This window comes from Astatotilapia calliptera, chromosome 10 (assembly GCF_964374335.1).
Source record: "Astatotilapia calliptera chromosome 10, fAstCal68.1, whole genome shotgun sequence".
Classification (NCBI taxonomy): domain Eukaryota; kingdom Metazoa; phylum Chordata; class Actinopteri; order Cichliformes; family Cichlidae; genus Astatotilapia; species Astatotilapia calliptera.
In genome coordinates, this window is record NC_137431.1 from 9,865,533 (window position 1) to 9,880,872 (window position 15,340).

At 39.6% G+C, this 15,340-nt stretch overlaps 1 protein-coding gene across 3 annotated transcripts in view; it reads left to right on the forward strand.

The window, feature by feature from the left end:
• LOC113030239 (roundabout homolog 1-like) overlaps nucleotides 1-15,340 on the forward strand; it is an 84,332-nt gene that overhangs the window by 10,608 nt on the left and 58,384 nt on the right. For all 3 annotated transcript variants that reach the window (XM_080307015.1, XM_080307013.1, XM_080307014.1), the window contains exon 2: nucleotides 10,133-10,459. In XM_080307015.1, the coding sequence (XP_080163141.1) occupies nucleotides 10,133-10,459 (327 nt within the window). The remainder of the gene's footprint in view (nucleotides 1-10,132; nucleotides 10,460-15,340) is intronic.

Here is a 15,340-nt window from a genome sequence, read left to right on the forward strand (position 1 = left end):
GTGTACCGGAGATAAACGACTGAAATCATCTCACCTTAGCATATGGTGTAGGAATAAACAATATGGTCAGCACATAAAAAGCCAAACATGTAGAATCTATTGACAATATTTCACACAGCAGACTTTACTTTTAAACAGCATTAGAATAAGCTGAACGGCAATGAATGAATGGACTAATACAAAAGGGGAAAAAAGTTATCTGATTCTTTCTCTCTGCAGGGACATAAGACACGTGCAATATGTTTGCCCCCTTATGTGAGTTATAGACAGGTTGATGGATTTATCCTGCAGTTAATGTGTCCTGGTGACCTACTTGGCTCAGATGATTATCATGTACCAGCAATGTTCTGGTTCGAGTATGCCCAGGGGACTTTATTGTGTGTTACCTTCCCAGTGAGCATTTAACAGATGGCAACCCAAAGTGTTTTTTTTCCTCTCTCTTTTATTTACCAGCCATAAGAGCCTGTCTGGGTTTTGTTTTCACTATGCGAGTCTGTATGTGTATAAGTGTGACAAAATGTGGTACTGCCCACTCTACTATAGTAGAAACTAGTACAACAAAGGCTTAAAGCACTTTTGCAGCTGTTTGAAGAGGATGTCTGTCAGTCTATGAATAGATGCTTTAAGTTTGGTAGAATCTTCAAGATGCAGTCCAGAAACAGCACAGAAGCTTTAAAATTTAGAAGATGGGTATGGTTTAACCAAACAGCAACCTCCAGGGCTCAAAAATTAAGCCTATAAACACACAAGTGTCAAAAACTGCAGCTTCTCAAATGTCCATGTCAGATTGCAAGCCGCTGCTAACAGATTTTATTTAAAGATCACATTTACAGCAGAAACAGACACATTTACAGCTGGTACAGCCTGTCTGTGATCTAATATTCCCCTTTATAGTAGCTGTTCATAATAGCTGAAGGGATGTGCCTGAAAGAATCAAGCTAGCTAGTGTCTGCTCATTAATTAGTACTCCACCTTCTTGTCCAAACCTGGTCATTTCTGGCTCAAAGAAAAACAGAACACATTTTGTATGCAGTGCAGTGAGAAAATATTTGCCCCCTTTCTGATTTCTTAGCTTTTTTTTTTTTTTTTCCAAAAAACCTAAAATCAATTGTAATTCACTAGATTTTTTTTAAAGGCTCAGTGTTACTAGCCACACCCAGGCCTGATTACTTCCAGACCTGCTGAATCACTTAAATACAACCTGTCTGACAAAGTGAAGTAGGCTGAAAGATCTCAAAAAGCAACATTTCGTGCCACGATCTAAAGAAACAGCTGAGAAAAAAAGTCATTGACAAGGATCAGTCTGGAAAGGGTTAAAAGTCATTGTCTGGACTTAAATCCAATTGAGGTGCTTTCTTGTGACCTTAAACATGCCATTTATGTTCAAACCCTCCAATGTGGCTGGATTCTGCAAAGAAAAGTGGGCCAAAATTCTCTGCAATGATTTGAAAGACTCAATGCCAGTTATTGCAAAAACTTGATTACAGTTCTTGTTGCCAAGTGTGGCACAACTAGTGATTAGGTTTAATTGTGTCTTCAATTACTTTTTCACACAGAGCCAGGTAGGTTTGGATAGATTTTTTCCCTTATAGGCACCAGCATACCTGCCGCATTGCTCGCTTTGTGCCCCGCCATTAACATCATCATACATCCATTTATGCCCAACGTTATGGTGCAGGTAGTTGCTGCAGTATTTTCCTGAATGATAGGTGTTGCAACTCAGATTAAACCCAACATTAGTGCTGATATAGGAGGAAAAGTCAAAAGCAAAGGGATTGCAGAGTTTTCTTTTCAAACTGTTGCAACATCTCCCTCTGTGTAACCGGTGAATCGGGGAGCTTCTGTACTGATGTGTCATTAAAACGGCAGTAAAAAGCAAGATGATTGTACACTTGTGTCTTCAACCCAGCTGTGGTGGCGGCAGCACAACAAGGCCGGGTTACAAAAATCGAGAGGTGCACGACCTGCAGAAACGGCGCCTGGCGATAGCGACATGATGTCAGTGTGAATAAATAACTCAAAATGAGTTGCCGTACTCCCACCTTTATCTGACATATTTTATCTTACCAAACAAAAGGAGGTGCAACAGATTGTTTACAGATTTATATGTTTAACAAAAGAAATGTCAGTTGCTTACATCACCCTTTTCTCTTTTGTGACTTGTCTCAAGAATTTTCTTGTACCTGCTTTTGTTTTTTCACTGCTTATACAATCATTCATACTGAGGCTGCTGGTTGAGCTCTAGATATCTTTAGCCTTAAGCTCTTTACCTTTGTCAGCTTATTTAAACCACACATGTGAAGCTTGGGGAAAGTGCTTGAAGTTTTTCATTAACAATGTTCTTATAAATATTTTTCATGGAGGTTCCCCTATGGTTGACTTTGGCAAAGCACTTTCATAATCTCATTGAATGCAAATGATTAATTGGACAGGCAAGGAATGGTGGTTGGTTGGAATTTGGTATTCATTTAATTGTGAATGTAATCATTAAATATTAATCTCAGAATAATTTTAAAAATAAATGAAAAATGAAAACGCCTTTAGTCCAGATTTTCATTAAATCTAATTTTAGGCCTGTGGTAAGCCTATTTCCACTCTGCTCATATCTTGCCCCGAACATCTGGGTGCTGCAGTTGGGAGGTGTTATCTTGTCCATGACCTTGACTGTCCTCCCTGGAGACTGCCTCACTGCGCATTGTGTTGCAGGAAGCGAAGAAAGAAACCCTAATTTACAGCATTGCAACCAAAGTTGATCATAACTTCCCAGTAATTATAACCATATGTACAAATGCAATTCAAAATCAAATGTTTCAGCAAAATATGAGACAAAGTGCGGTTGTAGACACCTTGTCCTGGCCGCACACAGGCACAAAAACACACTCACATTCCTTTTCTTGCATTCTTGTGTGAATGACAGTGTTGAACTGCTCCACTTAATTGTAGTTTATACAGCCTGAGAAGGAATGTCTGGCATTCATTGCGTCTTTCTGTTTTACTTAACAAATGAGTATGTGTGAATCTTTGTTATATGTCTCTACCACAGATGCGTAGCCTGATTGCTTGACAGTTTGGGAAGTGCATTTCCTACCAAGAGTGAGCTGAGAATATGGTTGCAACTCTCATATCTTTAATATGAAGCCACTAGCACGACATGGTTAGCTTACCTCAGCATAAAGACTGGAAACAGGAAACTGTAAAAAAAAATGTAAAAACTGTAAAAATGAGTTGTGGTTTGATGGGGGGTTATATGCTATAGTAGAAGCTCAGATCACTTTACCTCCAGGCTGTAGCTTTTTAATGAACAGACATAAGAGGTGAATCTTCTCTTCTGACGTTCGTCAAGAAAACACACTTGTATATTTCCCCGAAAAACATGTCGTTATTGTAGAAAAATAAAACCTAATCTGTTTATGAGACTTTTCACTCTATGATGTACTTCTGTGGCCTTATTAAAGCCAGTATTCTTGTGAGAACTCGGAGCCATTAAACAATAGCACATCAACCTTCCTAAAAGCCTTAGCACAAGGCCTCATCTTTGATTGGTAGTTTAATCATATTTCCCTTTCTTTCAAGTTTTATAAATGACAAGTTAAATAATATGAATATTCCTCATTTGACATTCACACTGATCAATTGTTAAAGTAACGGGGGCAGATGCGACATTTACGAGCTCCCCTTTTGTGATAATTATGATTCAAGATTGGAGAAAATTAATAGTAAGTGGCTGCTTTTAAAATCACTATTACACCGTGCAGGATTTTACCTTTTGTGTCCATGTAACCTTTAGTACTATACAGTTATGTGAAACAAGCCTCTGGTCTCTCTTGCAGTCCCTTTTGATATAAAGCTGAATCCACATTAGTGAGATCATGGCCTTAGAGAAGTGGATTTGTTAGGTGTTATGCTGACATTTTAGTATAATAAGATGTGGTTAAAATACCCAAGGTGATGCAGCGATGCAGAGCAAACACTTGCATACTATCATCTTGTCACACTAATACCTTGGTGCTCTTAGTTAAGTCTGTGAAGCACTCATTTCTTATCCAGGCAGAAGTCATTTCATACTGAAGCCACTATTTTTTTTAAAACTGAGGTGTATGTAGATGTCTGGCCAAAGGTGGAAGTAACAACTTTCATGTGGCACTTGCTGGCTCCTCAATTTAAAAATATCACCTTTTCTCCTTTGGCTGCTACCTAAAACTCAAAACACCTTCAGGCATTTTATCAAGTTCAGTTAGTTTTATTGTGCTCCAGCAGTGCTCGTTGATACTATGGTGGTCATTTGGTTATCAGCGTGACTTGTCATGGCGGTCTCTCAGATGCTCTTTTAGCCTTTAAATCTGTCTTGTTTCAATCCCTTTCCTTAAACTCTGCCCTGAGAAGCTGTCTGTTCAAACATGCGCTGTCATTTGATGCACAAGTACCGAATTTAGAAGCTTCTGGAAATCTCTGCCTCTCCATTAAATGTGTGGACTTTGATCCACGATCTAGCCCAAGGCTCACGAAAAAAGAAAGCTAAATGACTTTTTCCACACTGAAACAAAGGGACTGCCTTAACAAGATGTAGCTGTTCCACTTATTGCACACTCTTAAGCCTCACAAAAAAAATCTGCCTGCCTTATTAGCTGTCTCTGAGTCCTGCTTTTCCAAAATGGCATTGTCATTCAAGCACAGGTAATTCCATTGTACTGGAGGTAGAGATTTACCACCACAAGAGACTCTGGTAGTCTTGGCGTCAGCGTTACTCTTTCTGCTGCTGGCAGCTGTATGATCGTGTCATACAGCTGCCAGCAACAAGGTAGGAGGAAGCTGCTAAGTCTCCAGCATCCTACACTTGGTGCTTTTCTAGTACTTGCTTGTTTGGACAAACCACAAAGAGACAATTATGCACATTGTCTAAGAAGCACATCTTAAGACTGAAGAACAAGATTTTGAGACTGAATGTGAACCAGAGGTGAAAACTGTAACCCAAGACTACAAGTGAGGGTCCAGAAATGTGTGTTAGCATGTGTGCTCATTTGGTTCTGCTATTTGATATGTTTCTTTGACTTGTTTCCAAACTGTCATACACCCCTTTCATGCGCCATAAATCCATACATTATTCTACAGTAGATGACACTGGGGTGGGCTACCTAAGACCACCAACATTGTGCTAAATTACATTCCCATTGTGTTATTACAATCTCAGTGCTTATGATTTGTTATTTTAAAGGCCCCTCTTCCCCTATTATTACATCTTTTTTCCTCCTATTATATATCCCCCCCTTGCATTCTTTTCTCCCTTACATATTCAGAATTTGAATGGCATACAAAATACCAGCCTTGTTATCCAAATATAGTTTGACTTTCTACTGCATTTAATTCTCCAGAGAGATGCACTATTCACCTCTTTTCTTCACTGTCTGAAACAAAACTACACAGACATCCGTACAAGACAACAGCACTGCCTCAGGAACGACTAACTAAAAAAAAGAAGGGAAAAAGAGATTTTTAGGTTCATAGGTGCTACAAATGACCTTTGTTGTGTGCGTGTGCACTCCATTGTGCACCTTTGTGCATGTTTTTGCATACTGATTGTCTGCTGGCTGCTGGCCCTTTGCAGATAAAGCCTGGTCTTTTTGGGGGCCACTTGTGGCAGGCTGATATTGCCTTTCAGTAATGCCAAGGAGCTCAGGGACTTCTGTGGACCCCTAGGCATCAGCCCAACACAATTAAGAACAAGGAAAACAGCATGTGTGTTGTGAGCAGGGACCGAAGGCCACACTGGCTGCCTTGTTTGTATTGTTCTGATACTGGTTTAAATGTCTAGACAGTGTGTAAAATTGCACTCAGATTAAATATTTACAGTTTTTGCCCACAGCAGTATTGGTGGGATTGCCTTTTCTGTTTTTAAATATTTGGTTTGAAAAGCTGCAGAATGTGTTTTGCTTTTCTTTGTAGTGGTTAAGATTGCTAAACATCTTTTTTCTCTATGATTCAGAGCTTTTTAAGCATCTTCTTCATTCAAGCAACATTGTTTCCAGCTTCAATTGTGGGATCAGAATGATGCATTAGAGATGCTGCTCTGTGCTGCTACCTTCACAGGCTGTGCTACTGGAGAGTTACTTACCCAATTTACTCCCCCCCCACCGGAGCTCTAGCAATTTCAGTGCACATCTTAAGTGCAAATGTTAATGGTGTCCAGAGGATGAATCCTCAGAAGCTTACTGATTCACCTACATTTAATCAAGTACATCAGATCCATTTCTTACTTCCATCAACCACTGCTTTAAATTATTATATTGTATTATTGTTGGTCCTTTACCTTACAATATAAAGCCCCTTGAGGGGACTCTTGCGATTTGGCGCAGTATGTAAAAATGCATAAATAAACCTTAAGATGTTAACATGTACATGCTCATCTAAGATGCTCAGAATGGTAAGGTGTAAGTGCTACAGCTTACCATTCTCAATGTTAAGGCGTAGCATTTACATTTTACTAGTGGGAAAGGTGTAAATATGACAGATTATTAGGACCACGTTAAAAAAAACAAAGCAATATTACTGCGAAATTTCGACTTTAATCTGGAAATTCTGACTTTATTCTCAAAAAGGTTTTTGTTTTCTTAATGTTGCCCTAATATTCCTTCATATATAAGATGGAGGGTTTGTGATTGAATGGGGTCAAGCTGGCAATTAAATGCAGTTTATTTGGGATAGTACAAGTGAAAATGGCCATCTTCACACACACACAAAGGTTACATGAAACAGAAATTCACATTAACAACAAATGTTTTACCACCGATAAACAATGCAATATTAACATTGTCATGGCCAACATATAAACGTAGTATCATATATATCATTACCAAGCAACTGCTCAAAACACCACAAGTGTTGGAGACTAACTAGCATTGCTTCAACATTGTAACCATCATTTTGTAGGCAGAAATCCCAGCTGCAAAAGAAAAAAAAGGATAGTTAAATGGGTTTTGTAACTTGTACAGTGGTTCCAAATGGTCCCTTGGTGGGGAAAATTTTCCAGTTGATTCTAATTTGATCACTATTGATTGCATGTGACTGTACTGTGAACCTTGTGAAAGCCCTCTGATCATTTAGACTCAGTCAGTCTACAGTCAGTGTTTCAAGGCTTCCAGTTTGTGCTACAGTCGTACTAGGGAAAACAGTAGTCGAAGATCACAGCACATTAGTGAGTTACTGCAATTGTATGCAGTGAACCTGCAATCTCCTTGTCTCTGAAATAGTTGTTAGACTAGGCCACTTGCAATTAGTGCCATCTTCAAAGTGCCTTTGGTGCTGCAGGATGGCGATTTAACTGCAAAATGACAGTAGGTAACCAGAATACAACCAGTTGACAACAGGTTGAGCCCCATACTGCAAAGAGACATGTCACAGACAAGTTTTACTCATAAGTTCAGACTGACTCAAGTTGATTGCAACATCTTGTCTGCATCTGTATGCATTTAAAAATTAGACGGCTGTTATTTGTAAACCTTTGACAATCTGATCGCAGTTAGCCTGAGTCCAAAAACAACTTTCTGGAGATGAGTTGCCTCCCACCAGACGACCTGTGCAGTCACCTTGCAATTGAAAGTGATTGCCTGGAGGCTTGACCACTGCAGCTACTTATAATTTGTCACTGAGTGCAATCACTGAAAAACCACCAATATTTCCTAGTTGCAAAGAGTGTTGCTGTACTATTGTCATTCTAGCGTGACTTAGCTATTGGCTGTCTGTTATACCTTTTCCAAGAGATAACTGGACTTTAGCTCTGTGTTGCGTGCACTGATCTGTTTAGGACAACAGGAGCTTTTTTAAAAGATACTGAAAGCGATACATCATTTTCAGACACAGAAGCAATAGTTTTAAGACTGCATTTTGAGCAATGTCTCCCTCTGTATCTCTCCATATGATTGCCAGCTTGCAGTAAAAGCCCACTCAGATGGCCAAAATCGTGCTCCATGCTTAAAAATTCAGCGCATTCATTTTCAGGCATCTGTTTAAACAGATTTGTATCATTGCTACATGCCTTCAGGCTACTTTTCCGCCATGCCAAGGTGTCCTTGTTAAATAAGAAACTGCTGTGGAGCTCCTGCTTGATTCTGAGGATAATTTTTTCCTTTACATGTGTAATTATCTGTTTTATGTAGAAATCAACTTTTGCTAAATTTTGCGTTCATTAACACGTATTAGTTAGATCAATCATTTGACAGAAAAAAATGACCAGTAGACAGAGGAAATAATTTGGTGAAAGGTAATAAAAAAATGTAAAATTCATGGAGTGGGAGGACTTATCTCAGCTGTCTTCATCCATTTAGTCAATCGGCTACTGTCCATGAATTATGGAGTATTGTGGATGCAAAACATACAAATTCCAGCATATCTTTCAGTTTTAATGATAAGCCTGCACAATCCTCACTTTTTTGTTCTTATCAGTTTGTGTACTGTGTGGTAGGGGGTTTATTCTATGTACTATTTTCTTTTCTTCCTGAGAAAATTCAGTTTTATACAAACACCAGAACTGCACCACACTACCCAGTAGATCACATTCTCACCCATTTCACAAGGTGTTATCTATCTGAGTAAACACTTGTCTGTGTGGGATTTATTGCTTGCAGCGGGAGTGTAGGAGCTCATCACTCTCTGGCACAGTGTGATTATCAGCTTTACAGGGCCATTGGTACATTAATGCAAGACCGACTGAAGGCTGTATAAAGTACTGTTAGAAACAGCAGGAAAGAACAGAAGTGTTTCCACAGTCATAGAACGGGTAAACAGCAGTTGCAAAATGGCCATTTATGTCCTCCCTCTTCTATTGCGTGATGCTACCGCCTTTGCACACACCTAGTTGTGCATTTTGTGTTAGGGTTACAGGTAATCTAAACTAATTCTGGAAAACAATAACACCTGTGGCAGTCTTGCAGAATCCACCCAAGATTCAGAAAATACAGGAGGGACGGAGGACAGAAAATGAGTAATGGTCTGTTTGCAGAGCTGTTGGTAGTGTGCTAGTGTGTGTGCTTCAGTGTGATGGGGGTTGGAAAGAGATGAATAGAATGTAAGATGTACAGAGGCATTGGAGTTGTGTACCTGGCTCTCTCATTAGGGAGGTTTTTCTTTGTCCTCTGCTTCACTGGGATTCATTCTTGCATGGTTTCTTTTAAAGACCAGTATGACTGACATCTCCACAGTATTTCATGGATTAGAGGTGGTTTTGTGGGCGTTTTGTGTAGGTGTGGCTGCAGATTTCTCATTTCATCTTGGTTTGTTTAACAATTTCTGAGGTGATGGCGAAATTGGCTTCAGCTGTAAACACGTATCATAAATAAATGTGTGTAAAAATATATATGCAACTGAATAGGTTGGGGAGAAAGTGATGGTTTATCCTGAGGACAGGCATTCAGAACAGGCAGCTGCAAAAAATACCACAGAAGCTCCATAGAAGTAACACGAAAATATTTTGGAAACTATAAATTCCCTGGGTCATTTATAAAGTATACTTATTGGAGATCTTTCTGCCACTCGTTTCAGTTTTAACTGAAGTGCAGTCTTACTACAGTTAAATAGGCTAAATATTTAAACTAGCACAATAAACGCAAAAATCTACATCCCAGTGTTCAGTGGAACCACAGATAATGCCGTAATCCTATTATAGTTCAGCTTAAAAGATTTTCTTAAAAGCTGTGAATACTTACGTCTTATAAATACACATTTGAAGGCTAGACATGCTTTCAAAGATATTACTTCCTGAGGATTTTGCGTGTCATCATCTTTTTCTTTTCTTTTTAATTTACACTGCCTCGTGGGGTTCCAAACTACTAAACAAGAACAAAACATATTATGGGGAGGGATGTGTAGTATGAGAGGGGATGTGTTCGTGTGGTAATTACACTGTCAGACTGGATTATTGCTTAATGAAGGCACTTACACATCAATAATAATGTGCCATGTCTAATTCCTTTAGAACTGCTGCTGTTTTGATTACCACCACTCTTTATTGAGTGGAAGGATTATCTGTTATATTTCACTGTGGCTCGTTGTTGGGGTGTTTTTGTGTTCGGCTAACATGTATCTGTAGCTTAATTTCTAATAAATGCTATGCCTGAAATCTTGTGCCATTCTTCATCTCTAGGGTCTCGTCTTCGCCAGGAAGACTTCCCTCCCCGCATTGTGGAACACCCTTCTGACCTCATTGTGTCCAAAGGGGAGCCAGCCACTCTCAACTGTAAGGCAGAGGGCCGTCCGCCGCCTACGGTGGAATGGTACAAAGATGGGGAGCGTGTTGAGACGGATCGGGAAAATCCCCGTTCCCACCGTATGCTGCTTCCCAGTGGGTCCCTCTTCTTCCTGCGTATCGTCCATGGACGACGGAGCAAGCCAGACGATGGCAGCTACGTGTGTGTGGCCCGAAACTATCTGGGCCAGGCGATCAGTCACAATGCTTCTCTGGAAGTAGCCAGTAAGTTCCTTTTAACATGTGTGTGTTTTTTTTTTTGTTGAGTTTTTTTTGTTGTTGGTGTCTTGGCAATGCCATTAAAGAAAAAAGATGCAAAACACCAGGAGGGTTTTATATATCAGACACTGCATCTTACAAACAGGATCAGTGGAAGCAGTCAAACAACACCAAAGTATGTCTCATATCTGTAAGTGTTTGATCAAGAATTCAAAAGTTCCATCTAATACCCAGGTCAATTACCCACACGGCCAGATTTTAATCACCTAAGCTTTTATAAACATTTTAATTAAATTTTCCAAAGACGGTGATAGCAGCAAATTTAATATCTACTTTAAAAGAAAGCAAGTAGCTTCTTCTCATTTGCTCACTATTTCCTCCATATAACCTTACGATAATCTACATGACTAAAGTTATTCAATTATTTGTACTAAAATGAGTGTTTATTTAAGTTTTGGGTTTTTTTTTTTTTGGCACCTTCCAACTTAACCACTTTCATGCATCTGATTATACATGAAAAGCATCATGCAGTTCCAATCTTCTTTTTATTTTGTAACTTTCATTCCTAACTAGCTTGTTGTTGAGAGACCATAAAGGAAATTCAGACAGGTGTCAGCTGTGTATTCCCAACAGGTGACAACCTCAACTTGCTGAATCATGGCTCTGAAAACAGCCAGCATGGGGAATTGCCAGTTAAACAGTCCCTTTACTGCACTATGTCACAGGCAGGACTCCATCTGCTTGCATGCAACCAATCATACGTGTGTGTTTATGTGTTATCTTGACTGTTGGAATGGACCATCTGAAGTAGAAGAGGCCAAAGAGCAAAAGGTCAGGACTTGCGAGCGTCAGAACAGGGTGTGCACATACACCGACAGTCTTTTAGGCATTTTTTGTAAGAAATGCCAGGATTAGTGTGAATGAAACAGGAGTAAATAATGGCCAGAAAGTGCTGGTGACAAGGGTTAATAACCACGACCGTGCCCTCACACACTTCAGAGCTCCCCATCTTTTACTGTCAATCCCCAGTTCTGCTCAGCTGCGTCAGCTTTGCAGTGCGCTACCCAGACTCAATCTCATGGGCAGACATCAAGGTTTTCGAATAATAATACCCCTCCAGTATCTGGTTCACCTTTTGAATTATAATGAAAGAGTTGGTCAAATGCTATCATGGTAGTGCTAGATCAGCGCTCCTACCTTGAGAAGCTCAGCCCTCCAGGGAGAGAGTTTATTACTTGTAGTTCACTAAATTTACTGCCAGGTTTTAAGGTCGAGGGGGAACACAGAGAGGACTTGTTGAAGCTGCCTGGATGAATTATGTCTCCCGGCTTTATCCTTCAGAGGTCACACGGATTCATGGGTCACCCTGGGGCTACATGGTAAAACAAAATGCCCTCTGGCAAATGCTGCTGAGTTAAGGTGTTTAGAAGAGAGAGGTGAGGAGCTGGGGAGTGTTAAAAAGGGGACTGACCTTACTCTGTCAAAAGTGTGTGAAGTAATTTGTTCAGCTTCTTTAGGGTAATAGTAATGGTGTAGGGTTGCTTTGTTTGAAGGAGATGCTTTCAAAAAGGTGGCAGTGGATGTGTTACATTTTCTCTTTAAAATGCAGCTGTTTCTAAAAAGTTGCGGTGCTCTGCGAGATGCAGTTAAAAATGAAATACAGTGATTGGAAATTTTTTTCAATGCTGTATTTAATTAAAATACTATATGCACAGTTTCAACATCAAATGTTTGAATTTGAAGCCCGCAACACCGTGTAAGTGCTCAGCAACTACGATGGTCACGTGTCGTAGTTTGTAAGAAAAATGTTTTCTCAGTCTTGCTTGATAAAGGCTTTTATCTGCTTGGCCACTGAGGGCATCCTTTATCATTTTTCTTTGTTTATCAGGGGGCTAAATGTTTTCTGTGGGTGGTAGGTCAGGTGACAGGCACCTTTACTGCCTGGATGCTGTAATATGTGCAGGAATTGGTTTAACATTGTATAGTTTAAATAAACAAGGTCTTTCATTAAAAAAAAAAAAAGACAATGGGGTTCATTCACTAGCATGTGCAGAAATGTCCTTACCCTGCTAACAGAGCAAGTGCACACACAAAATTATAGTTAGATACAGTAAACGTTCACACCACTGTGCATTGTGTTTGCTATCTGCAGTCTGTGTAGTGAGACACAAACTGTGCTGGTTAAAAAGAAAAAAAAAAGATATAATAAAAGAAAACCTATTGAGAATAAACACATTAGCTGGAAGAATGAAGCAGGTGGTGAAAGGCATCAGTACAGCATGGATTCATGCATACAACACAATATGCAAATGAGGTTGCAGCATATTTATTTAAGCATTTACAGGTTGCCATATATATGTCCCACACCTGGGAGGACTTGATGGCAATCACATGATGGCATGCACTTTGCATCAAAAATTAACTCAGGTCAAATGAGGTTTTTCTTTATGAACACATGACAATAGTTATTTGCTATAACATATAATATAATATTCTTTTTTACTAATGTCCCCCAAAATCATTAAAGAGGTCATAGTCAATTAAGATGGCTGTCATTGTTATGCTGCCACTTTATATAATATATGTTTTTTGAACATGTTTTTGTACTGTGATTGGAGATTGCTGGAGTACACGGACAAGAATCCCACAGAGAGATTTAGCTTTTTTCATCTCTTAGCGACAAAGAAAATGTGAGCGCTACAGTGGGAAATAATAACTTACTAAAACCTCAACTCAATTCCAAGTGAATTTACTGTATTAAAACCATTTCTGCTGCTGTTACAATTTAACTAACATCGGGGGAAGATGATGAAAAGCTTTGAGACGGCTGACAAAAGGCTGTTGGAGGCTGACAGATGTAAAGTGATGGGAGCAGGAAAGGAGTGACAGAGACAGACTGGAACAGAAGACACGGAGGAAGAAGTATCTGTCCTTCAAGGCACAGAAGTGGAACTTGTTTGCAGAAAATTGAGGTGAAGTTGTAGAGACAGTGACAGATGTACTATGTGCTGGTGCCTGAAGCATGACCACAGGGTTGAAATACTTTGTAAGCATGCACAACATCCGCACATGCATGAGCACAGGCACACACACTCTCGTGCACGCACTGTGTAGAGGAATCCTCTCTAAAAGTGAAAGAGATGAAATTAGAAAAAAGGGGAAAAAATCTAACTTAGTTCGTATCCAATAAATGTCACTGAAGACACTCAGCATATTTTTTTGTGCCCGCAGGGACCCTAGTGGACCCTGGGAAATGAACATATGTCCTGTTGACCTCAGCCACTTGATTCAATCATGGAGAGCTTTATTGAGGTGAAGGCAAAGTCACAGCTTGTGTACTCCAAAGGTTATTGGGTAGTATAACAGTTTTAGGTTCAGTAAGAGAGAAAAATAAATGTTATTCTTAATGAAATTGGACATTGTCATTTGCTAGAGGAAAGTGAGGCTCATTGCAGGGCTGAAGGTTAAGCAGCAACACTGCAGTGATGAAGTAATGAGCCACAGGGAAAGACATCCATACAGAACCGAGACTTGTCATGCAATTAGAGCGTCCCACAAGATTTCTCTGTTTGTATATACAATTTATTGGTATATGAACTAATACATTATTCATACTATTAACAGATGTGCTCTACAGAACCATGTGTCCCCTGCTCACCAGCAGATGTTGCAACCCTGTTATTTTGACTTCATGAGTCTATATTGAAGCATACCACTTGTCATAACTTGACAGTTTACAGGAAGCTTACGAGCTGAAATTAGGGAGCATTTCATAACCCTTTTTTCAGTATGCTGTAACTCAAGAAACTATTTTTGATCTATTATTGTTAATATTTTATCTTGTTATTTTTTATATTAATATATTAATTAACACCTACTGATAGGACACACTCAATATTGTAATGTACTCTATTTTTGTTAGAAAGACAGACTATGGAAAACTGTAGTAAATATGTAATAAGTATGCATAGTATCACTAATATAATATTATAATGTAATACTGGATGTGAAAATCTGCTTTAATGCTCAATATAAATGGGACCCAAATGGTGGTATTAGCTAGGTGTAGTCTACTGTGACAGTTATACCAAAGAAGCTGAAACTGAGTAGAATATCCTTTTGGTCTCAGTCACTGATAATTATTATAGTGTGACATAAATTGCTGATGAATTGGAGGGTTGCTGGGCCACAGAAAATATTTCTGAGCCACTGTTGGCTTGTGGCTACACTCTAGAGAGTTGTAGCTGGGAAGTCAGTGGAAGCCATATGAAGTACTAATTACACAAATGCGTTACATTAATAGACATGTCCACTGTATTACTCTCTTTGACATGGACAATGAGATATGCTTACCCCAGTCACCCTGTCAGATTGGCAGCTTGTGATGGGACCATGTCTTTTCTCTGTGGTTGAAATCTTGTGCTAAAACTGAGCAGGTTCAGGAGATACACAAGGCAGCAAAGACAGAGAGGTGGCTTCTTAGAGTGCTTGTCCCCCTCTGACTGCCCCTATCCCTTAAATGATGTCTCTTTAGTTCAGATGGCTGTCACTGCCGCTGACAACATCCTGTCTCCAGTCACTCTGGATAAATGGAGTAAGAGACTTTAAGTGGCAGTAGAGTGGTATATCACAGGAACGCTGTCATTTTCGCTCCATATGGACGGGAAGCGATGTTGTTTTATAGACAACCACCGACACGTTGCAAATGGTCTTCAATTCACAGCCACAGAGCCACATATCAGTATTTATTTCTAATTGCCTGTGACAGTCTGTGGAAGCTGTGCTATCCTCTCGTTCCTGATCCTGTGTTCCGCTCCCTTATTCCCTCCCTGTTGGCCTATGGTTAGATCAGTCAGTGAATAAGTATCACACTCCAGGGACAGCTGG